Source organism: Phlebotomus papatasi, chromosome 2 (genome assembly GCF_024763615.1).
Source record: "Phlebotomus papatasi isolate M1 chromosome 2, Ppap_2.1, whole genome shotgun sequence".
Taxonomy (NCBI): Eukaryota; Metazoa; Arthropoda; class Insecta; order Diptera; family Psychodidae; genus Phlebotomus; species Phlebotomus papatasi.
In genome coordinates this window covers 16,928,181-16,953,260 of record NC_077223.1, presented here as the reverse complement: position 1 = coordinate 16,953,260, position 25,080 = coordinate 16,928,181, and the positions used below count along the sequence as shown (strand labels likewise).

The 25,080-nt window shown below is 33.2% G+C and overlaps 1 protein-coding gene across 5 annotated transcripts in view; it reads left to right on the top strand.

Moving 5' to 3' along the window:
* Nucleotides 1–25,080, top strand: part of LOC129802822 (IQ motif and SEC7 domain-containing protein 2) — a 107,736-nt gene that overhangs the window by 48,349 nt on the left and 34,307 nt on the right. Inside the window, exons 1-2 of one of the 5 annotated variants that reach the window (XM_055848926.1) lie at nt 5,026–5,488; nt 13,355–13,800. The exons of 2 other annotated variants lie outside the window; for them this stretch is intronic. In XM_055848926.1, coding sequence (XP_055704901.1) covers nt 13,598–13,800 — 203 coding nt within the window. In that variant the 5' untranslated portion in view covers nt 5,026–5,488; nt 13,355–13,597. Of the gene's footprint in view, nt 1–5,025; nt 5,522–13,354; nt 13,801–25,080 lie in introns of those variants that run through there. 2 more of the 5 variants (XM_055848927.1, XM_055848925.1) reach the window with 2 other exon arrangements.

Here is a 25,080-nt window from a genome sequence, read left to right as displayed (position 1 = left end):
TGACTTGACACTTAAAGTATTTTAAAAAAGTCGTTTTGAATAAGTCTTAAGTCGCCTTACGGAAGTTTGAAAAAATGAAAACATCTCTTTATAAGCATTTAAGAGTGATATTCGAATTTTTCAAACTCCGGGTTATGAGCACATGGAATCTTCACTGAGAAAAAAAGAGGGTGCGATTAACTTTTTTCCTCAGAACTTTAACACTTTTTAGGTGTAAAAACATATCAACATTTTTAATGCTAAATTTGCACATTTTTAAGGGTAAAAATAACATGAAAAAGGGTAATTTTAACCCCTAATACACCTAAAAAGGGTAATATTTACACCGATTTTGGATCAATACTGCAGGGTAAAATTAACATTTTCGGAATGTTATTTTAACTTTTCCGGATTTCTCTCAGTGTATGCATTTTGTGTCGGGATCTGATTCTCCAATAGTGTCTCGGCTAAAATATAAAAGCTTTTCATTTGTATAAAATGCCATTGATGTTTGAAGAATTCACGAATTTAATAATACTACAGAAATATTATAAGCACAATTTCTTAGATATTCACCACAACAAAATAAAAAACTGACAGAAGTTGACATTCAAGACACTTCGAAATTCGATCAGGAAATACTCTACCGTGGACAAAACGAGAAGTAAAATGTCTTTTTTACTTTCGAAACCGATTTTCGATTTTTTTTCATTTTTTTTTTTTTTTTTTGGAAAGCTCCGGTTTTGAGCACTCGGAATGAATCTATAGTAATTCACTTGAAAGATCGTTTAAACACTTATTTGATACTGGTTTGTAAAATGTGTTTGTTTTATAATAATTAATTCAGGTTAATGCTACATATTTTTTGCAATTGTGCTCAAAACCCTGATAATTTACATCAAGTCTAATATTTAAGCATCAGAGTGCACAATATTTGTTCTCTAATCCAATAAGGTTTCGCACATCATTTCAATGTGCTTCATCTCTATAATAAATGAAGAGAGGCTGTATGAAATGGCATAAAAAACTTATGTAAACTCTCACATTTATTAGTGTTATGTACACATATCATGATCATGTTGGAGAAAGAGGAACGTTTTGATGGTGAAAGATGAAAGCATTATGCAAACGCACTTTGACTTCAAGCATAAAGTTTGTGATTTGATTGAGGAGTGCATGTAAATTGTCTTTTGGCTAGAGTAATGTACGTGTGATGAAAAATGTGGGAAAGAATTGAAGAGAAAAGGTATTTGAAGAATCTAATTGCAATTAATTTTATTAGTTTTTTTTTATTGAGTGATTTTTATAGTGTTGAGAGTTAAACGCCGTGGTAATAAGTTTCATTGAATGAACTTTTTGGAAGAGGTATAAAAAATCCTTTGTAGAATTTCTTCATCAAGTGTCCATGTTGAATCCCGCTTGAGGCTATAGGTTTCCACCTCGATTTTTCACACGATCCATCGTCTTGGAAGCTGCTGGTGTGTCTCCCTAATCAAATATTCATATGAGAGATCCACAAGTCTTGCGTAATCTCCCGTTTGGAGTCAGGTTTGAGTCACTTGTACTCAATGTTGAATGTAATTTTCTTTGCTACATGAAAAAAAATCAAATTTGTGAGATAATTGGCCGTTTGTTCTTTCGATGGGTCACAAAAAGAAGCAGTCTAAACGTGTGTTAATCCCATCATTATCAAATTATTCAATTTGCATGTAGCAACTCACTGACCGACTTTGCAGATGGATTGAGGGGAAAAACATTCATGGAATTTGTACAAAGTGTTTCTTCAATGAAAGTGAAAACTATGTTTGGAAATTTTGAGCGAAATAATACATATAAGAAATATATTCCGTTACTGGCGCTCTTTTGTATTCAGCAGATTTTTTTTATGTCCAAATTTGTGTCTTCCAAAAGAAGAAGGAAGTGTTGAATAAATTTGCGTGCCGTTGACCAAGATTTTTGGCTGTTCTTGTAGACAACACTGAAAAAGAGACTCGACTTAATTTTTTTTTGGTGAAAAAAAGAAGTGGTTAAAATTGATGCCTTGGCCAAGATAATACTTCCATATTAGGTTAAAATTCAACATTTTATTATAATCCATAAAAAAAATTTTCCTCAATAATTAAGCTAAAGATCGTATTATGAGAAAAAAAATTATTGCGTGGTCGAAAAGTCGAAGAATTGACGAGTTGAGCTGACTTAAAACAATCAATAAATCATGGTTATAAAAAAAACAACCACAAGTTCTTTGAGAAAAATCGCGTTGGTGGCTGAAGAATTTTCTTCTGCGCCAACTCAGGTGCTTCATGGTCGATGGGGATTGATCATAAGAAGAAGATTCAAGTATCGGATTTATTGGATGCACGCTGGAAGCCGTTATAGTAGCTATGAGAAGTGCTTTTTTTTCGAAAGTCTTATAGCAGCAAATTGACTCTAATTCTAAGCAACTCAAATGTTGAAAATCACGTAATTACAGTGCTTTGATCACTATCTAACACTAAAATCATTCGTATGATTTCTCAGAATATTTCTGCCTTCTCCCACCTGAACGTCATCATCGTGGTTTTGACTTCAGGTGATCGACATTCTTAATTAGATCATAGATCATAAACTGATCGATGAAGTTGACGATCGATCTTCTCATAAAGACATGATAGTTTTGTAACTCAGGGCCTAGAGGAGGCTTTCGATTTTGCTGATCTTGTGATCATTGAAAGTATCGTGATACGTGATATACTTGAGATTGTTATTATAAATTGCACTTGTAGAAAAAAGAATAAAATATGAGGACTTGAAAAATATTAAGATATCAACTAAGGAATAAAATATAACCCCAACAGCGAATTTCTTCCTAAAGGAATAGTTCCTTTGAAGAATTTAAAGAGCTTTTTCAATAGGGGAGACTGGGGCAAAAAGTAACAAAACGGATATTTTTTTTTTTACAAGCTGCCCTAGCACCCCAGAAATTTCTAATTACTGCAGTTTTATAGGAAATTTACTGCTCTACAACTTTGTGAAAGTCATTTTCCTCTATTTTATAAGGAAAAACATTTATCGAGCTGCTTTCTAAAAAGTAATTTTGTGACCATTCTCAAAAATGCTGGGGGAAAGAGTTCCAGGCGTACCAGGTATGGGATATTATCACATTTTGATTTGCTTTATTACGGGATTTCGTAAATTTAAAAAAAATACCTAGGTGGACATATTTTCATAGGAAATTTATTCCTTTCCACGGAATATATATCGTGGAATATATATCGTTTAGATATTACCTAAACGATAAAAGCGCTTTTCAAGCTATTTTAGGAAAAAACACACAAAAGACTGCAAATCGTTTGACCAATGCAAACAAAAAGCGGCGAGACATCGTAATGACGTTTTTTCTCGCCGTGAGATATCGGAAATTGCTTCAGTCTTTGTTACTTTTTGCTCTATACCTATTGTTACTTTTTACCCCAAGTGGTCATTTTTAATAAAATGATTTCTGGAGCAAAGCATCTTTGTAAAATTCTAAAATAAATATTGGTTTCGTATTCAAAGAAACCAAATCATTTAGGAAATATTTACCAGTGCATCAATTTTGGAAAATAAGTAGGTCAAAATTGATATCTGCTGTAAGGAAAATATTTCAAAAATGTGGCTAAAAATTTCAATATTTTTTATTTTATAAATTCCTTGTTCGAATTCTAAGAAACTTACCACTTTGAAGAAGGTCTATTACGGGCTTCAGACCTAAGGCTTAGCCATATGACTTAACTTCTCTAATTTCTTATCAGTCAATATTTTTTTTGGAAAATTTTGACTTAGGATTGGATTATTAACTCTTTCGCGTCCATAGGGTCATATATGACCCGGGGAAAAAAGTTTCTTTTTGGCTATTTACATTAATTGAAATCTAACTGGAGTCTTGAGAAAATGAGCCAAGAATCTTACATCCTTCTATTATGATGTCGTGCACGAACAGATAGATTTCAATTAATGTAAATACCCAAAAAAAACTTTTTTCCCCGAGTCATGACATTACCCTATGGACGCGAAAGAGTTAAGGGCAAATGACCTATTACACTTTGAAAAATCAATAAAATCGGTTGCTGTTTAAGGTTTTGAGACCCTCCGGAACTGAGCTAAACCTCTAGTCTGAAGACGGTCTATGGAGGCCATCTATGGAAAAAAAATTTAAACCACTATCTCTTTTATCTTGGAAGATATTGAATTTTAAAAATTTCAATTTGTGACTTTTTGCCCCAGTCTCCCCTACTTATTTGCTAAAACTTTGTATAATATATTCAAGATAACTAAGCCTAGGTGATTTCCCATGGGGTATTAAAAGTATTTAAAAATACATAATACATTTCTCGATAACTTATTATCTAAGAATTTTTATATCTTTGAGAGTCATGATTGCATGAAGGTGCCCCACCCTCTTCTAGTTTTGAAATTTCTGAAAATTTATCACTGTGTATTTTTTTTTAAATAAAAAATCTGATAAAATCTTTTTGTAAAAGCGCGATCTTTACGTGATCTTTTGATCTTCGGGTGAAATATATAAATTTTATTTCTTCTTAATTTATTACAAATTTTCAATGATCGCGATCTTCAAGTGAAACTTGCCCTATCTTCACGGAGAAACACGAAAGTGATCTCTTCGACCCTCAATCATGGTGTGGTCGATTGATCTCTATTGGAAGATCAAACTGAAATATCGATGATCCAGACTTTTCCACGATGATCTTGTGGAAAATTGTGGGTATTTGGGCTGCCTTGAAGATAATTTTAGCGTCTCAAACGATGGGGGATTGATGAGTTTTCCCCATATTCATCAAATGGAGACTTTAAATGATGATTTGTGCATTTTTCACGCCATTTGGTGTGTTCCCCACCGTGAATAGATGAAAAGCTTAGTGAGTAAACGGGCGGGAGAAGCTCCACCATTACTGAAATATTGTGATCTTGCGATCGCCTGAGTCGGTTTAAAGCACATTCACTTGTATGAGAGAGAGTTTAACTTGGTGAGTCTCTATAGAAAATGTTCATGAGTTTCAATATACGAGAGGCAACATAGTGCTGTGTTGTTGGTTATTTAGTCGCTTATTCGAGGTGATTCGTGTTGGGTGTGTGTTGGATGAAAATTCATGGATTTATTGTTAATCTAAAAGTGCCAGGAAAATATTCTATTTTGAGAAAACTAATTGCTGGTGAAATAATTGTGAGATTGAGATGAAAATGTGTTTGTGATCAGCTGTAGATTTTCTGAGGACTTTCCTGGATTGTTCTCGTGATTTAGTGTGTCTTAAAAAGAGAAATAAGATAACAGAGTGGTTAAAAACAGTGAGAAGCCAAAAAGTTAATATTAAGAAAAAAAAATCTTGAATAGTAGTTTCAAGCCAAAACTCGTTACTTCAAAACTGTGCTAATCTTACCAAGTGTGGCTATGTAGAATTGTGATGTAATTGTATGTTGAGGAGAGAAGAAAAGAGTTACACTGCTGAGATTGTGAATCGTGGAAAATTGGGTAGAAAATGCATACATATATGGATACAAAAGTGTAAAGGAAAAAAAATGATATATCTTATTACGTGATTTGTGTTGCAAATTCAAGCATTATCGAATCATCTCTTGCGAATATAGTATAATATGCTAATTTTTTTCTCTATATACATATCTTTCTACCAAAGAGACACAAATAAGAAAAGACTGTACATACAGTTGTTGAGAGCGTAAAAAATATTACATATGTAAGAAAAATCAGATATTTCCGTGTTGAACATGGGAGAAAAAGAAAATTGATTACCTTTTGCGCGTTTTGGCTACAGGGCAAGAGGTTGTCTATAGGAAGTTTCATCTCAACAATGTGTTGTTTCTCCCAGTGATTGACTCCAATTGAATTTAAATCAATTTCCGGACTCGTCACACTCATTTACACACTCAATGAACACCTTTTTTTGCGATATTGTTACAACAACAACGAAAAAAAAGTCAAAATCACGACTCCACCTTTCTCTTTAATCAATTCTTGTTCGATAGTGTCTTGTTTGCAGCTCATTTGACTTTCTTTGCTGTGACTCCCAGCTGTTTTGTTCAGCAACACCGCTAATTCGGTATTACAGGGGCACATGTCCGTTTTAGATTATTATCCAGGAAGCGACTTTAAAAGTTAATTTCCAATTATTTTCTCTTTAAATACCCTTAAACACTTTCAATTTATTTGGTTTGATGAGCATTTATATTTGAATCAAATTACTCCACATTTCAAGTATGAAAATATTTTATTATTTAAATAAAATTATTTAGAAAAAAGGCCGCCAGGTGAAAGCTATGTTTACAATCATGCAAAAAAATTTAATGAAGAATATTTCTAATAATGCTCTTGAGATTGTTACGTTAGATGAATATCTTATAAATTTCCTATCAGAAAACAATTTCTAAATTGAGAAAAATCACCATACACCCCTGTAATACAGTATGAGCGGGATTAAAAAATAAAAAAAATGCCTTGCAATTTCATGTTCTCGTGGATCAATTTGGGGTCAATTTGCCTCAATCGCCAATGGTCATGGTGCTATAAAGATCACTTCTTGCCACACAACAGCGTTTTATGAGTTTTTAATGTCGCTGGGATATTTATCCTAATATAGTGTTTGGAATTTTTGCTTATTTTTTCCGCCAAATTTAAGAGTTCGATGGTATCAGAATGTTTCACTTGCTTCACAGTCCCTGTCACGAGATTTGTATCACATTGTCCTTGATTGGAAGAAATATACTTTTGTGGCCTTTTTACTCTTTAAAGCACAACTGTATGGTTTAATACACTTTTAATTATGAAACTTTCACACAATTGTGCCATATGTGCTGACGCTAGGTCTTTCTCTTTCTGGCAAATGACATTTTTTTTTCATATTTGGAACACATTTAGTGATAAATGACCTTCTGGTTAATTTCTTGGTGTTTGTGGAATAGTTTTTAATTGGGAGCTGAAACAGGTTGAAATTATTGCTGGTCAGCTCTGTGGTAGATTAAAGTCAAAATAGAAAATTAAAACAAATTCGAAATAGGGTTTAAGGAGCGCATTTTCGGCAGAGAACACTTATTAGCACTTTCGTCAAAATATTTAAAATTATTTGATATAAATAAAATGTAAGTTATATGAGGTTTTTTCATTAATCTACCTTTTCCTATAAGAATAGTTGTACAAATTTCGTACATCAAATGGTATAAAATTGGGTGCTAGTAGGTCACGATACGATTTTTTAAAGTGCCAGTAGGTGTACCTTCGACCCTATTAAGTTTCCTAGGGAACGTAAGGAGCTAACGGAAAGTTTTTCAAGCTTATTTTTGGTAATTGTGTGCTAAGTGTACAACAGTCCCTGAAGAAAAATATTTAACCTGAAAATGGAGAACGGACGACAGAGGAGTTAGATCCTATCGAAACGAAATTCAAAATAGTTTTGATTTTTTTTACATTACACTTCTTTTAAAACACAAAAAAACCTAGTTTCGACTTGTCACCGCAGCGATCACGAATGTTGTTGAAAATTTAACAGAAATAAGCAAGAATTTTAGCTTTTTGGTTCAATTTCATTACTTGTGGCTCTGGCACACCTTTTAGATTAGGAAAATTTCATAAAGTAAAAATTCACTGCTCTTTTTTCCTCAAAAGATTCAAATAAGTCTATCTCACTTATTTGGTCTCAAAATTGGACTGAACTAAATTTAATTTAGTATGATGTTCAAAAGAAGAAGAAGAGTGCGAAAGAGTAGGGTAGACATACGCAAAGCTTTTAAGAAAGAAAGGGATGTGAATTTTGACTTTATGAAATATTCTTGATCTAAAAAGTGTGCCGGATCCATTAGCATTTACTGTTCTTTGGGTGACGACAAAAAATTTTGGTCGATTGAAATTGATCGTCGTCGAAATTGATCGTCGATTGAAATTGATTTCTTCAATTACTAAAGACCAATTTTATTGTATGTTACCTATAAAATTTTAAATTAATTAAAGAGTTACTACTCCAATTTTGCAAATCAATCAATTTAAAGTGCGTGCAAATCTTTGATGAATGCTTCTTCGTTTCGTGTCAATTGATCCAGAGTTGTGAATTCGAAAGTGCTTTAAAATGATAAAAGTCTTGTGCCTTTACTCTCAAGGGAATTGAATTTTCTGACTTTCTTTGAAATTGCCACTCTCTGCGATTTCTTTTCACCATTCCAGCTCCATAAGTGAAGTTATTAAATTACAGAGAATCTTCCCACAAAATTTGATTGAAATGATAGCCCTGGATTGTATCTCTCTCTAGTGGTTCGCGTTGAATTTAGAGTAAAGTGAAAAGAGTGTGAATTATTGATGATTTTTAACTCTCACTCTTCTCCCCAATTTTTTGTGCATTTAACATTTTATCGGGCAATTCTGCGCGCTTCTCAGACTTTTCATAATTAATGGTTTTCTTTTTTTTTCGCACGAAACATCATCTGTGCTATTTTTAATTGGTGAAAATTGCGTATCCACGTGTCAAAATGTCGTTTTTCATTCCCAAGAGGTGCTTCTATCGCTAAATTTTAATCATATGAGACAATAGGAAGACCTTGATGTCTTGCTCTTTCACCTATTTCGTGTGTGGTTTTTCCCAAAATAATTTATATATTCTCTGTTATTTTTTTTCCTACTGAAAGCTATATCATAAAACTTATGAAAAAGACAAATTATATCACTCTGTGATGACTCGAAAGTCAAATTAGTGTGAATTATTTGTGTAAATTTGATCTTTGATGGCGTATAACATTTTTTTTCCTATGTGTACCTTTCTTATTTATGCCTCATTGCTCCTCATCTCTGGACACACAAATCAAGGCTTCGTTCTTATGTTTTTTTTTCCTTTGGTAGACGGTGAATAATTGGACAATTTAGCGACAAAAACAATAGCAATTTGTTGATTGGTTTTTGCTTAAACAACATGGAAAAAAAAAGAAGATGTTGTGTTTCCTCAATAAAAATACTTCTAAGAAAATTACTGAGGCAGCCAAATTACCAATTATAATTAATATTATACCACAAATAAGAGGCACACAAACCACAAAAATTTTATCTAAAATGTTTAAATGGCTCCCATGGTAATGTCTATCTTTTGAATACATTTTCGATAAAAAAGTAACTCCAGTTTAAACTTGATTAAAAGTCGTGAATTTTGGAATAGCATCCGTTTGGTAGATTTTCAAACAGACGGTTTCTAAGAAAGTGTATCACTTTTTCACCACTTTGAGTGGTAAATCACGAAGAAGACCAGAATTTGAGGGATGATAAAAAATAAACATTTTACTGAGATTTTAGGCTGTATAAAGAGTTGGACAAATTTATTTATGATTTTAGATCAATTTTATTTTATTTTAGTACATTTTAGTACAATATTTTATTTTAGTTTACACGATCTAATAAGAAATATTTATATATTTCCTTAAACTCACCCCTAAAATTTACAAAAGTAGTATGTATTATATTGGGTAATTTTGAGGTTCTTAAGTGCTATTTAGTACACTTTAGTAAATCTTTTTTTTTTTTAAATCTATTCAAATGGCATTTCACATAAAGCTTCATCAAAATTTAATAAAAGAAGCAATGCAATTTCAAATTTAAGACTAAATATTAATTTATGTTCTTAAAAATGAAGCGACATACTTTCTAAACATCTTAGTATTTTGCACTATACTAAATATATTTTTTGTACTAAAATTTTTAGTACTAATTTAATAGAAAAGCTTTCAGTATTTGAAAAAAAATGTCGCCTTGTTTCATCTCATGATGTAAGTGAAAGAGAATCACTTTAAGACATACAGCATCAGAGTGATGATGAAAAACATGTAAAAGCTGTGCTAATAATTCCAAACATACCATCAATTTACACAGAGCTCTCTAGCATCAAATTCAACCATCATCGCAAGTTTCTGTGATGTGAGTAACATGTGTGTATAAGCAGACAATCTATTAATAGAGGATGGATATTCATTGATATTAATCATATGGATCGTATCTCTGTGCTCTGTTCGTTTTTGGGATATTCTCTTTTTGCTTGGGTGTATAATAATGTGTGAATTCTCTCAAGAAGTGCTCTCTGTTTGTTTGCCCCAGAAGATGATGCTGTTGATTGTCATAGTGGATGCAAAATATAACTTTCATTTGGGTTGAAATTTCAATTGGCCGAGGTCAATTGCCACTGGTAGGCAATTGTTCCCAGAAATTGTTGGCTTGCGCTTATTGCTTGCTATATATATATATATATATATACCCATAGAGATTGACTAGGGCGAGTGAATATTGCGGAGTGACCTACTTCTGCCCTATCAACTCCACGCATCAGATGGCATACCATCGTCCATATACAGTTGTTTTTCTCCAGTGCCTGAGCACTCAAGATGCTCATCAAACTCATATTTCCAGTATGTATCAAAAAATGCATCTTCTTGGTCTTCTACTACTTGAGTAACTTGAAACACCAGATTTAAGACAATTACTCCGGACAGGCTCCATGGTTTTATGACTGCCTTGTGGTCACGAGAATGACAACAAACTGTATATAGTGATTCATGAGGCACACGATGACGCCACTTTTAAGGTGGTATGAATTCTTGTCAAGGAGAACAATTCTGCGAAGTGTCGGAGCTTCTGGTTCAAGGAAGTTGTTCGTAGAGATGTTAGGATAGGGGTGTCTAAAGTTCTCAAACTGCATTCATATCAATCAAATGTCAAGTTTAATCAAGATTGAAAAGTCATTGTCTGTGCAGAAATTTTCTTATGACTTTAGAAGAGAACAATCGTGATATCTTAAGAGTAATGTGAGGGCGAAACTTTACTTTCTAGGACCGTTACATTTGGACCCATTATCCTCTAATTGATAGTTCTTTCCTTAAAGGCGTGTTGAATTTTTCTCGATCGTTTTCCGGATTGAATTCTCTAAATCTGGAGGTTTTAACCTTGATAGTTTGATGTTAACGTATTTTCGTAAAATTCTGGAGCCCTATAAAATTAATAGGAACCTCTTCTAAAATCTCTCAAAAACCAACAGTATGGTAAAGTGCTACAAGTTAGACAATGGTACAAGTTGGACAGGGCTTTTTTCTTGTTAAATTTATTACTTCATTTTTATTTGTATATTTTTAATGCTTTAGTTTTATAATTTGGTTCCTTGTGCTTAAAAAAATTTAGTACTGCATTTATCAAGAAAAAAACCATGTCCAACTTGTACCAGCGAATTATCCAAATTGTAACATTATGTCCAACTTGTATCACTTTACCCTATTAAAAAAAATGCTCGATTTGTCTTCGCGAAATATATTTTTGGATTTACGGTTTACGGAAACATCACAAGAACCTCTTATTAATCTCATAACCAAATGAGCGGTGTTTTTTTTGTCAAGCTTCCTATGAAGGGCTCTTAAGTTTTCAAAACAAAGTGGTTTGAGTATACTTTTTTTTCTCAGATTTCAAGTTCTCGCCATAAGTTTACAAAACATTATAGCATTTATTTAGAAGTGGGATTTACCCATATAAGAAACATGTGAACCTCTTGTTGATTAATGTCTTTTTCATTGCAAATTCTCGCGAATTTCGCGATCGTGCCTATTCGAGTGGCAAAAGTGAGGGGTCCGTGATGTACGATGGGATCCAAAAAGAACGGAAATTGCCGAGAAATGTGAAATAGTGGCGTTTTGTCTAAATGGTCAAGTAAACAATTGAAAGATTGAATAGCTATTTTGATGGAAGATAACAAGATGTGGAAAAACCTCATCTTACAATTCTCCCATCATCATCTTAAAATTCTTTGACATGGTAATAGGTTATTAGACAGAGATGTGTTGGGTTGAAGGGAGAGGTCAGTAAATGATGGTTAATAATTTGTCACGGACTTAGTGTGTTGAAATTGTACGCCTTCCTATGCTGGATGTCCATTGAAAATTATCCATGTGAAAAATGTAGTTTCATGTGGTGAGAATATGGATGAATCACAGTTTCAAGAGACACCATACAAATTCATTACATTTGATTATTTGTCTACCCCCGCAAATTGAAAAAGATACCTTTTTTTATTCACGTCTACGGAGTTGGATTTGAGTGGGAGAGGATGTGTATAAAATTGAATTCAATGGAAATTGCTTCCCATCACATGTCTTTCTCGCTTTTTTGTCACGCTTTTTAGGGGGGAATCTCTGTTCAAAATTAAGATGGTCCATATGATCTTGCCACAGTGATCATGTGGAGAAGCGTGAGATCTCTTTGATGAGGTTTTTCCTGAGTATCAGGGGATTCAGGGACTTCTAACCACATCGATCACCATCGATCTTATAGATGATCTTGAAAACTTTTCAATTGATCGTGTGGTTGGTGATCGCATGCAATTGAGTGATCATGAGTTTAAACAACTCCAATTAAACCTTGTGTAGTCTTATTGATGTTTACACCTCCAGCTTGGATGCTCTATTGATGAACTGTGATAGTCAGCAACAAAAAGATTGTGATGAGTTAGTTTTATCTTGTAGGAGCTGTGATTCTTTCATTGTGATCCAATAAGAGAGAAATTCCTGTAAAATATTCAAAACAGTATTGTGTTTAAACCCTTTGTTTTTAGTTCAAGAAATTGCGTAGGACCAGTCCAGAGCACTTTAGGCAAATTCCGAAATAGAATTTGATGGTAAAGAATGAGCCCAATCTTACATTGAATGTTTAATAAGGTATCAAAGTTCTCTGGATGACTTTTTTACGTTTAAATGTTCTTTGTCAACTTTTAAGAGCTAAATATTCTCGACGATCAGCCTGAGTCTTATTTGTTCCCTCACATGTTTTTAAAAATATGCAAAGATATCCTCTACCTTGTTAATGTGTGCTCAACTAGGAATAGTTGACTGAATCAGGGGCCCATCAAACCTATTAAAAAGTGAAGCTGTTTTTCACTCTTCCTTGTAAAATTTTTGGGAATTTTGCACCGCGACTTAAACAAATTTGCTCCTAATTCTAGTATTATTTCGGCGAACATTATGAAATATGTATTTTTAGATAGCTTTTAATGAACGATTTCCAAATATATCAGACTGATAAGTCAATTCTCTTTAGGAAAAAACTTGCCAATAGTCTTCACTGCGTCTATGCAAATGGAAAAATGAAATGTCGAGAGGCCCCTGACTGAATAGTAGCATCACAATAGCTGTGATTTATAAAGAATCACAGGTGGGAGAGCAATTATTTCTGATTTAAAGTTGAATAGATTCAATGACTAAAACACCTTAAACATCTATTTCTAAACGAATACCGCAAAATGTTTACTGTACTGAATTCTAAACCGTGTACTCTTTTTCTTCTCTTCTCAACACTAAAAAGTGCGCCTTTTTTTCTCTTCAGTGCAGTGTTTTAGTGTGTAGTTTTGTGGGTGAATAAGAGAAACCAAATAAAAAGGCCCCTGTGAGTCATGAAGGAGCTCATGTGTTCAGAGAGGAAACACAATAAGAAAAAAAATCGTTGAATTTGAATAAAGGTAGATGTTAGGGGTGACGATATAGTGTTGGCCAAAAAAGACAACCCGAGCAGACAATAGTGTTAGCCACTGTTGTGTGGTCGCTGGACTCACTCTGCATACATAATACAATGCCTGAGCCGGATTTTCCGTTTGTTGTTGGTGACGGAAGCAGATCCGTCGTTGGGCCAACCATGGTGTTTGTGGGCGATGGAAGGAGTCGTATAAGACGTGTCGTTAGAACCACAACACGTCACGTCACTGTCGTGAGTTACACTTCAAATAGCTCCCAGAGCAGTCGAACTCACACCAGTCACCATGTCACGACAGTCAGGTAAATTGCATTTCGCCAACGCAAGTTGGACTTTCTGCCAGAAAGTTGAGTGGGTGGGGTATTGTTGCTCTTTGGAATAGTTCTCGGTCAAGAGGAAATTGAATTTTCACTCAAGATGGTCATGCTACTAATGGTTCTAACTTTAATGTGATAGTTTGTGAAGGAGTGTCTTGTACATAAGTTTGAAGAAGTTGTAGTATTGATTACTTGCATAACAATGTTGAGAATCTGGAAAGAATTTTTTTAAAGATTATTTCCTTGAATTGAAATACACAAACCTTTTATCTTAAGGATACAGTATTTTATTCAGGAACAGAAACTTCTACAATCCATCAGCAACTCTGGCCTCTGGAAATCTTCCTAATGGCTTCTATACACTATAGGAATTTATGTACACATTCGATAGTTACATTAGATCCCGGCATTATGCATACATTTTCGGGACCGAAAGAAAAACGCGAGAAATGGCATTACGCATCAATCTAGCCCCTTTCGGTTTTTGGATCAGTACCTTTTTGGACATTGTATGGTACACGGTAATCATCAAGATTTTTAAAGATTTTTGAGTTTTTAGAAAGCCGTCGGGAGTCCGGGATATTTTTTACAATCACTCTTGGAAACTCTTGGTATACCAGGAATTTCCGAAAATTCGGAAAATGTTCAGAAGTTCGCGGGAGTCTCAATAAACCGGAACAGTCTCCGAAGCCGTCGGATCTTGGAGAAACCTAGAGAAACCATAGGGATGCTAAGAACCTTTGGTAACACAGGGATCCCTTGTAAGACTGAGAAACATTCGTGACTTTAGGAAACTCGAAATATTCTCGGAAATTAGATAAATCTTTGAGAATTCAGAAAATCTTCAGAAATCACTGAGACCTCAGCTAACCCTGGTCTCCACGGTACAACATTTTCTTTTTTATTTGTTTTCTATCCTTCATCTTTTTGTCGTATGGATAAATTAACAATTACACATTTGTGTTTGTACACAACTTTTACAATTTTTGTGTAAAATTTCATAAAATTATTACAAAATGTGTAAATATTATTTACTATATGTCTAACAATAAACAAAAAAAAAGTCCACTAGCTCCTGTATCATGTGAGACAGGAGATTTGATGACGGCTAATTCAGCCGCTATTGACGTGGCCCGTTTCTGGGCAAGACATGTATAAGTATTTTTATGCCTCGACTCGATTAATAAATAATAAACAAAAATACACCTTTATATAAATTTAAATTGAAAATCCTAGTAAAACAGCATATGATTTTAAACTGTATACCCTTTCGAATTTATTTTGTTGTATACGAAATTTTTGATCATTTTTAAAAATTAGGAAAATTGGTTAAACAAAGAATGATCCCAAAAAATTAAAGGATCAAGATATATTTTTTTCACTCTTCCTGTCGTCTTTTCGAGTATAATTCTTAATTTAATTTGAATATAGGGTCGTAGGAACACCTCTTCGACGAACCACTATTGACACTTCTGTCAAAATGTTGAAATTTGTTTAATATATGTAATATGACGTTTTTTCTATAATAGGGGAGACCGGGGCCGAATTAGCCACGTATAGTATTAGATAGTAGTATCTGATAGTTTGCCTGTGAAGTAATATTGAGGAAACCACTCTTTATTCTAAATTATATATGGGCCAATCCATCTCAAAACGACCGAAAAAATCGCAAATCGAGGGGTCATGGTCTTAGATGTTTTTGAATTTTACATATGTTAAAGTACACGATAAAATAATATACCCCTATTTTTTTTTTCGTCCGAAAAAAAAATCCTGGCCGGAGATACATGGCGTCAAAGATGGCGCCTCGCGCTTCATTCCTCAATTGCGATTTTTAGCAAATATTTTAAAATGCTCTATTTCGGGAACGGGTTGAGATTTCTTCTTACTCTTTTTTTTATTTGAAAGATAATTTTATACTCTTTAAAACGATATACTTGATTTTGCATTATCTGCTTAAGTTTTTTTGTAACGGTCTTTTAAAAAATTTTTGAAAAAACTTAAAAATTAATTTTTCTCAAAAACCCCATTCTCAAAAATTTTGATTTTTTTACTGTTGATCAGTAACATTGAGTACTATATTCCCTGAAAAGGCGAGCTTCCACTTTTGCACTTACTTTTTTTTAAAAATATTTGAAAAATTACCATATTTTCAAAATTAAAAATAACCAGTTAAACTCAAAATTTTGAGTTCAACTTTTCAGGGAATATAGTACTCCACAATACTTATAAACAGCCAAAAAATCAAAATTTTTCGAAATCAAGTTTTTGAAAAAAAAAATTTTTTTTTAAGTTTTAAATAAAAATGTCTTTTATTGACAAAAATCAAACTTTAAGATACATTTGACACATGTGTCAATATGTAGATTTTTTTTAAACGGAATTTCAAAAAAAAATTTTTTTTTAATTTTTTCAAAAATAATCCAAAAAAATTTCCAAATTTTTTTTTTGAAAAAGTAAAAGAAAACAAAAAAAACATAATTAGTACATGTGTTTAATATGATTTAAAGGCTTATTTTTGTCAATAAAAGACATTTTTATTTAAAACTCAAAAAAAAATTTTTTTTTCAAAAACTTGATTTCGAAAAATTTTGATTTTTTGGCTGTTTATAAGTATTGTGGAGTACTATATTCCCTGAAAAGTTGAACTCAAAATTTTGAGTTTAACTGGTTATTTTTAATTTTGAAAATATGGTAATTTTTCAAATATTTTTAAAAAAAAGTAAGTGCAAAAGTGGAAGCTCGCCTTTTCAGGGAATGTAGTACTCAATGTTACTGATCAACAGTAAAAAAATGAAATTTTTTTTAGAATGGGGTTTTTGATAAAAATTAATTTTTAAATTTTTTTAAAATTTTTTTAAAAGACAGTTACAAAGAAAGTTAAGCAGATAATGCAAAATTAAGTATATCGTTTTAAAGAGTATAAAATTATCTTTCAAATAAAAAAAAGAGTAAGAAAAAATCTCAACCCGTTCCCGAAATAGAGCATTTTAATATATTTGCTAAAAATCGCAATTGAGGAATGAAGCGCGAGGCGCCATCTTTGACACCATGTATCTCTGGCCAGGATTTTTTTTCGGACGAAAAAAAAATAGGGGTATATTATTTTATCGTGTACTTTAACATATGTAAAATTCAGAAACATCTAAGACCATGAAGGGTACCCCTATGGTCGTCTTGAGATGGATTGGCCCATATGTACTTCCCTTCCTATTCATTGAAATATTTATCAGACTCATACAAACATTTTTTTTTACAAATTATACGAATTTGAAAATCTCACTTGGTGGCTAATTCTACCTAGGTCTCTCCTATACTTCTTTCTAATTTCAAATTTCATATCCCAAATGGTACAGAGTAGGGTATCAATAGGTCCTCCTGGCACTAGGTGTGCTTACAGCTCCTGTCTAAAATTGATACAAATTCTTTGTTGAATCACGCTCAGTTCTTCTATTTATACATATCTACAATTGGAACATCGAATAAACGGATTCTTGCAAGACCCTTTTAATATTTGGAAATATTTTACATAACATGACTAATTTTAGTAATCAATACCAACAATCGCAAGTTCTATACATAATTTTGATTTGTATGTGAACACTCACTGAAAATTGCCTTTTCGTTTTTAATACTGCCAAAACTGCTGCACGTGATGATAGAAAACCTTGATATACCTACTGGAACACTTATCTCTATGTATGTATGTTTTGCATGATTGCACATCGCATAAGAAATTGTTGTTTTGGAAATTCGCACACGATATCGATCGCAACTGTTGCAATAAATTCAGTGCTTTAATTGAAGCATCTTCAATGGAGATTCTTATCTTGAAACAAGTCAGAAAATTGTAGGTTTTTGAATGTGCAATATTGCCTAATCACGAGCATATATCAGGGAAGAAATTGAAGCTTTCGAGATTTGGATGGTAATTTAATTAGCACCTTGAGAATCTGAGCAAGTTTTAGCAATTATCTTTTAGTCACCGAGAATTGTAAATGTTTTTTCGCCTCATCTTGTCTTCTTAGCAGTGAAAAAAGGCGCGAAATTGATGAAATCATCGCAATAGGTCAATCGTTTCTTGCTTATTAACGAGCTCAGTGGTTGAGACATGCTGCTCAGAGTTTTGGGATCAAGAGGGGAGAAAAAAAAGAATTCAATGGAATGTTTAAAAAAAGAAATGTAGGGGATTTGTATTTAAAAAACAGGTTGAATAGTAACTTAAAAGTGTGTTTTTACCTTTGATTCATGGCCACGAGGCCAATGCAGTTTGTCAATTTTTAATGACTCTTTTTCTCCTTCGTTCTTATTGTTTTGTTATTTTCATTTACAGTCACGTACATCATTGTTATGATATTTCATTGTCTCAGCTTTTTCGACTTCCACTTTTCTGATGGATAGAAATGTGTGAAAGGAAGGGAAAATAGGTACAAAGTGAAATATTATCACCTGTTTTGAGGTCTCATGGTTTAAAATTATACCACGGATTTACTACAACTTTGGATTTTGATATTTGTTTTCGCAAAATACTTTTCAAGTCCAAATATTTTCAATAAAACGTGAGTTCAATATTAAAGGTGAAAACATATTGACCGTCAAAACTAGAAAACAGTCAGCTGGGACACGTACTAAATAGCAATAAAGAGTTCGTGTTAGTAATGCGGCCAAAATATACTATTTTTTTCAATTCTAGACCCCACTTTTCTTTATATTTGCTTAAAACTCTTCCTTTTTTCTCAAGAAAATTCTCTAGATCTAGGACTCATGTCATGACATTTTATGTGTCTCTGCTCACTGTTGATTTCATCGTGCAAATCTTATGTTGCTATTCCAATGAAAAATGAAAAGAGAAAATCTTCCTCCAGAATATTTTTTTAGTACACGACTGCTCTCATGTGTTTCTGCATAAGTGATTGTTCGTTTTATTGGTTCCTGTCACAATTGATGGTGCTATTCCAGTGAAAAAAATGAACAAGTTTTTCTTACCACTTTACTGTTCCCAAGTGCTTCTATATAAGGTAAAGTACCCTTTATTCGACCGGTTCCTCTATTCGACCGGTAGATTTATTTATTCAATTTAATTATATTTGCTATAATATTTTGTGTATGATCTAACATTAATAGGTCAATTATTCTTTAAATAATACGAATCAGTGACAAATTCATAGAAATTGATGAAATTCACCATCAAATATTCAAAAATTGACCCACCGGTCGAATAGAGGAACCCGGTCGAGTAAGGGTACTTTACCTTAATCGACTATTTAGTGGATTTTAGAACACAGCGAGAACATAGAGAAAACAGTCGAGACAGGAACCAATACAAAGGATAGTCGATAATGCAGAAACACTTGAAAGTGAAGGATTAGCATGAGTTTTATGGATTCTCATGGTAAATCTGTGAAATTTTGTAAGAAAGACAAATTTCCCATCACCTTTAGTGGAAAATTGAGGGTTTAAGTTTTTCATTTGGCTCTGAGGCATTTAAAAAATAATTTTCTTAACCACTGTGCTTGGGTTGATTATCCGAATGAGAGAAAGGTCAGCGAGTTCTCTTGGCTTTTGCTCTGACGAAGGCTGGCAAATGCATGCAAAATGTTGAAACAATAAGGTGACTGTTCTGTAATTCGTGATTCTTGTCTTATTATCTCAATCGGTTTATTTTCTCAGTCCAAACCTTAATAAACTGCTAAACTAGTTTTCTCAGATATACCGTTTTTACCTCACTGCACATGAGATAAATTCACGTTGATTTTTCTTGAGATGAATTTCCGGTTCAATTTGTATTTTATTTTATCCAATGTGTGTTGTATTGGACTAGAAGAGTACCTCTTTCAAGATGTTTTTTTTTTCTATCTACCCATAAGCTGCACTGAGATATTATTTTTATTCAATCCAATAATAGTCAAAGAGTGGCACAAAGTAGCGCAGAGTTATATGAATGAAAATTCTATTGATGGACAAAACTGTAAATTCGTTTAATAAATTTCAATTGTAATGAAATTTTACGATTAAATGAGTCCCAAGACTAAGTCCACCATCATTGCTTCGTGACCCGAATTCACTCTCTCCATTCCATTGCTCAATTGACTCCATTTGTTCCCCATTTTCGCCTCAGTTCTCTGCAACATATGTAATCATTTCGCTGGCTAATTCTATGCTTTTATTCTAACAACATGCCCTGGATGCGTAATGCAGAAGAACAAGCGATGAAAAGGTGTGTTTATAATCTTCCAACTCTGGTCAGTGGAGGATCATACCACCTGGATTGACTTGGAACAAATACTGTGGCCGTCATTATGGAAATTGTGAAGTGTGCCACCTGCCTTTTTTTCAACTCCACCTTCTTTGCGTTTTTCGGTCAAGATAATCCCTCGACGGTGCCTCCGAGCGCTTAAAGATCTTCAATGCAATCTTCTGGCATTTGTTTATAGCATTGACAGTGAGAGAATTCAATAATTAATACAATTAAAGTTTCTTTGCCTGATTGTAAACATTAACCATCACTTTTATGCTTTCCCAGAATTCTCATAAATTATGTCTACCGCACGCAGTTTTTTTTTTTAATGGAAAAACAAATGCTTTATTTATCATTTATACTTCTTGTTATAACAGCTGGCACCCTTGCAAAAAGACATAATAAGTTTTTGTTCAGAATATCATTCTATATAATCGGTTAAAAGCTAAACAACTTCCTGGACTTAAAGCAACATTGAATTTTTTTGCATAATTCTATTTCAAGGAGATTTGTGTATGACTGTTATAAAACTTTTTCGGCTAAACTTCTTACAAATCGATTGCATTTATAACAGAAATACGTTGTTTATATATTTCCTGTTATTTTGCGTGATGAAAATTGAAATAAAGCTAGAGTTGAGTATAGAAGCAATATAATATCGCTTTTTGAAGTCACAAGGGCATAACATTGACATTAAACTTGGGAGATAAGTTAGAGAATGAGATAAATTTGAAGCTGTTATACCCAAAAGTCATAATGCTAAACGTCAAAATCCAGAAAGGGCCAATTTTCCGAAAGACAAAATCCCGAATATTCAAAATCTTAAAAGGGCCAACTTATACAGAGGATAATGTGTAAAAGGCTATTTATACCGCTGCATTAGATTGGGATTGAACTGTTCTAAAATCGGATTTCGGATAATTAAGTCTTAATCTAAGGCAGTAATCTAAACGATTTCATTGAGGTCATTTAGACTGTCGTATTAGATTCTTACTGAGTTGTCCCAAAAACCGATTTTGGGACAATTTAATCTCAATCCAATGCGGCGGTGTAAACGGCCTCTAAAACGTGTAAAACAATTTTATATTTTAAGATCGTTTTGAATTCTTATTACTTTTAAATGACACGGTGGAAATGAATAGTAGAAATTAAATTTGGTCGGACAAATATCAAGTTTGTGCAGTATTTTATTACGATATTTATAAGCAGAGAAATTTTCATGCAGGATTAGGGTAAGTGTGCCAAATTTCGGCATATTTGCATGCAAGCACCAAACTCTCAAGTTTTAAATGTAATAATATTTAATAGAAATTGATTTTTTTTCATTCCTTCTACTTAAGGAGTGTTGCTTAGAACCTTGTAGACAGTTTATCGTCTGTATTTACTTTAAAATCGTTCTTAATACATTTTAAAATGAATAAAAATGTAGACATAGCTTTGATACCCTATTTCGGCCACCTTCATTCTCATAGTTCCTGCGCTTCGGGAATTCATCCAATATCTTTTTCACGTCATCTCGTTTGTCGAAGCTACATTTTTTGTTAGGGGAAAGTGCCCATGCTTGATACTATTGGAAGCTTCGTAATGACTAAATTTTCTATGTTTCACAATATATATGTGATTCATCTCAACCATATTTTAAAAACTATGGGAAAGTGGCCAGTTTTTAAAATATATTGCGGAGTCACGTTTATTGAGAAACATAGGAAAAATTTTGTCATTACGAAGCTTCCAATGGTATCAAGTATGGGCACTTTCCCCTATGCTTTTGCATTGCATAATCTCTAGAGTACGTAAAATCTAAAAGTTCATGGAAATTCGAGGAAAAAAAAGGTGGCTGAAATTGCAAGCTGGCCGGAATTTGGCACACTTACCCTATAAGCAGAGAAATTTTCATGTAGGCTTAAGTTAAATATAAAATAAAGTTTTTCATTTGCCGTTGAGCAATTAATACTTAATTAATTAATATTAATCAGGCCAATATTTGTAATAATTTAGACCAAATTTAACTGTCTAAATTTAAACTTTTCCTGTTGATTTGTTTTTGGCTCTTTTGAATTTATCTTCAGCATTATTCGACAGAATTGTTAGTTTTTTTTATGAAAATTAACACACTTATGTTGTACACTTAAAATATATGTAAGAAATAATAGGAAAACATAAAAATTTAAGTTATTGTTTTAACGGTCTGATTAATCCTACAACCTCACATTCACTATCCAAACTAAAATTAAAATAAAGACATTAAATTGAGTACTTTTTTAAAAGATGTTGTAAGTAATGTTATAATGGGCAAAAGTTTTTTCAATCAATAATAAAAATTTAACTAAAATTTTCTCTGAAAACCTTTGTCTATTCTTTTATCGTGTTGGTGAACTTTTAATTGCAAAAAAGGCCTCATAATTACATTCATTTCTTCTTCAGGGTTATTTCAAATTGAGCTGCAATTTAAATTGCTGTTCATTCCAGGAAGTGCATACATACTGCATACAGAAATAAAAAAAAAAAACTGTCGTGTCAGAACATTGCCCGAGAACAATTCTTCCGCTCATTTGGCAAAATAAAATTCAAACTATTTCAACTGATGATATATGGAGTGCAATTGTTGATCAAATTGCGTCAAAGAAGTGCCGACACGGGGGCAAAAAACACGTGGCAAATATTTTAAATTTTCCTTTCGTGATCATCGCTCATAAACATAAAATTGATCTATAATTTGATGAATGATCGCAATGATGGCCATTTAATGGTGTGAGATATAAAAATGTATCATGAAATATTAATTTCTTGTAGAAATTCACAGTAACTGATGGAGTGGAAAAAAAGAGTGGTTGGGCTGTTTGAAGGAGGTGGAGATGTTTATGAAATGCACCTGGCGTGTGTCTGCAATCTGGCCGAATGATCCTCCGCGCATTGTATGGCCTTTTGAGAGCATTTCAGTGTCGGAGGATGGCTTTTTGGGTGCTTTTGGGAAGACAGAAGAAAAATTATTGGGAAAAAACATCTGCCGTTCGATGGCATATTTTTTCCGAGGTTTTCGAGAGATGATATGGGTTCCACAAGACACGTTCCATACCTCTGCATCAGCCCTATCTGATTCAGATAGGGCAGTTTGCGGAATTTTCGCTTTGGATGTTCGTATTTACGTAACTTCTTGTTTTGAGTTTTTAAACTAATCTCGAAAACGATATATTTAGCTAATGTAGCCAACAATATCATCTATTTAAGCGAAAAAAAATTAAACCGATTATCCAAAGACGGAAAGCAATAGCCAAAAACGAAAAAGACATGTTTCCCATTCCGATTTTCGGGATAGTGGACAAAGAAAAGATCGTGCAACAACAATGTAGTACACAATTTTGTCGCGATTTCTTCGAATGGGTCACTGAATATTCACCTGTAGTCAATTATTGTGATTTTTTCACCTCAATTTGGCTGCATATGCTCACCAAGCAGACTGCCAGCTGCTTGCAATTTTTGCTCTCGGGCAAATCTCGAGGTGATTTTTTACTCTACTCTATTTTTTTTTCTCCCTCGTGGTTAGGTAACTCCTTTTACTTTCATACACTTGCTGTCTATGCTATTTATTCATATTTTATGTGTGTATTATTATTTTTCGCAAATCACCAACATAGCTTGTGTTGGCTTTTGACTTATGGATTGATCCACTTCGTGCTACAATTTTTTTCCCTTATTTGATCAATATCCACGGGTGATTTTTTTTCTAAATGGTTCTCCAAGTCATGTTAGAGTAACTTCTTTCCTATGCTGTTGCCCATTAAGCGGATGGTGTGGAAAAAGAAAATAAAAGAAATACAGCGTTGCGCCTGAAATAGTAATACAAGGAAAAAATAGATATTTTTTAAAGAAACTTTTATTTTGAAAAAGGCAATTGAGGTCACAAAGTAGTTGTCACCGTTGCATCAGGTATTTTATTTAAATTTCCTTTTAAATAGTAAAGAAGTTTTATGTGGTTAATGAAAAGGTCATATTTATGATGCACTAACTAAACTAAGCCATAAGATGAAATTAGAAAAAATTGTCGCAGGTACGAAATACATTAATACATATTGTATTACAGTTTTCGAATACCAGTCAAAATCCCGAAAGGACCAAATTCTCAAATACCAAAATTCAAAAGTTTGCGATTAAAAAACAAGAACCAAAAAAGAAAAGCAATACAAAAAATTTTATTTTTTCCTAAGAAAAGGATTCCTGTCAAAATTCCAATAGCCAAAATCCCGAAAAAAGAACCATAATCCCGAAAACCAAAGTCCCAAATTGTTAAGAGTATCATATCCACTCCCTCGATTGCACCTGTCCTAGATAGTGGCAAAGGGAAATTGTCTGTGTTTTGAGAAATTATATCCCACATAAATCCTCCGTTCAAGATTTTGACCATTCGGGATTTTGGTTTTCGGGATTTCGGCTTTCGGAATTTTAGCGTTCGGGATTTTTGGTTTCTGGATTTTGGCCCATTCGGGATTTTGGTTTTTGGGATTTTCGGCTTTCGGGATTTTAGCGTTCGGGATTTTTGGTTTCTGGATTTTGTCCCATTCGGAATTTTGGTTTTCTGGATTTCGGCTTTCGGGATTTTAGCGTTTGGGATTTTTGGTTTCTGGATTTTGGCCCATTCGGGATTTTGGTTTTCGGGATTTCGGCTTTCGGGATTTTAGCGTTTGGGATTTTTGGTTTCTGGATTTTGACCATTCGGAATTTTGATTTTCGGGATTTCGGCTTTCTGAAATTTAAGCGTTCGGGATTTTTGGTTGCTGGATTTTGGCCCATTCGGTATTTTGATTTTTGGGATTTCGGCTTTCGGGATTTTAGCGTTCGGGATTTTTGGTTTCTGGATTTTGGCCCATTCGGGATTTTAGCTGTCACCACAATTTAATTTTAGATTCCGAAATATTCCATTCTTAAGGACAACGATTTGTTTCAAATGAGAAAAAACATTTTCCTGAACTGAAGTTTGCTGTTGTCCACATTTAATCCCGTATTTTAATTTCTTAAAATATTTTAATACC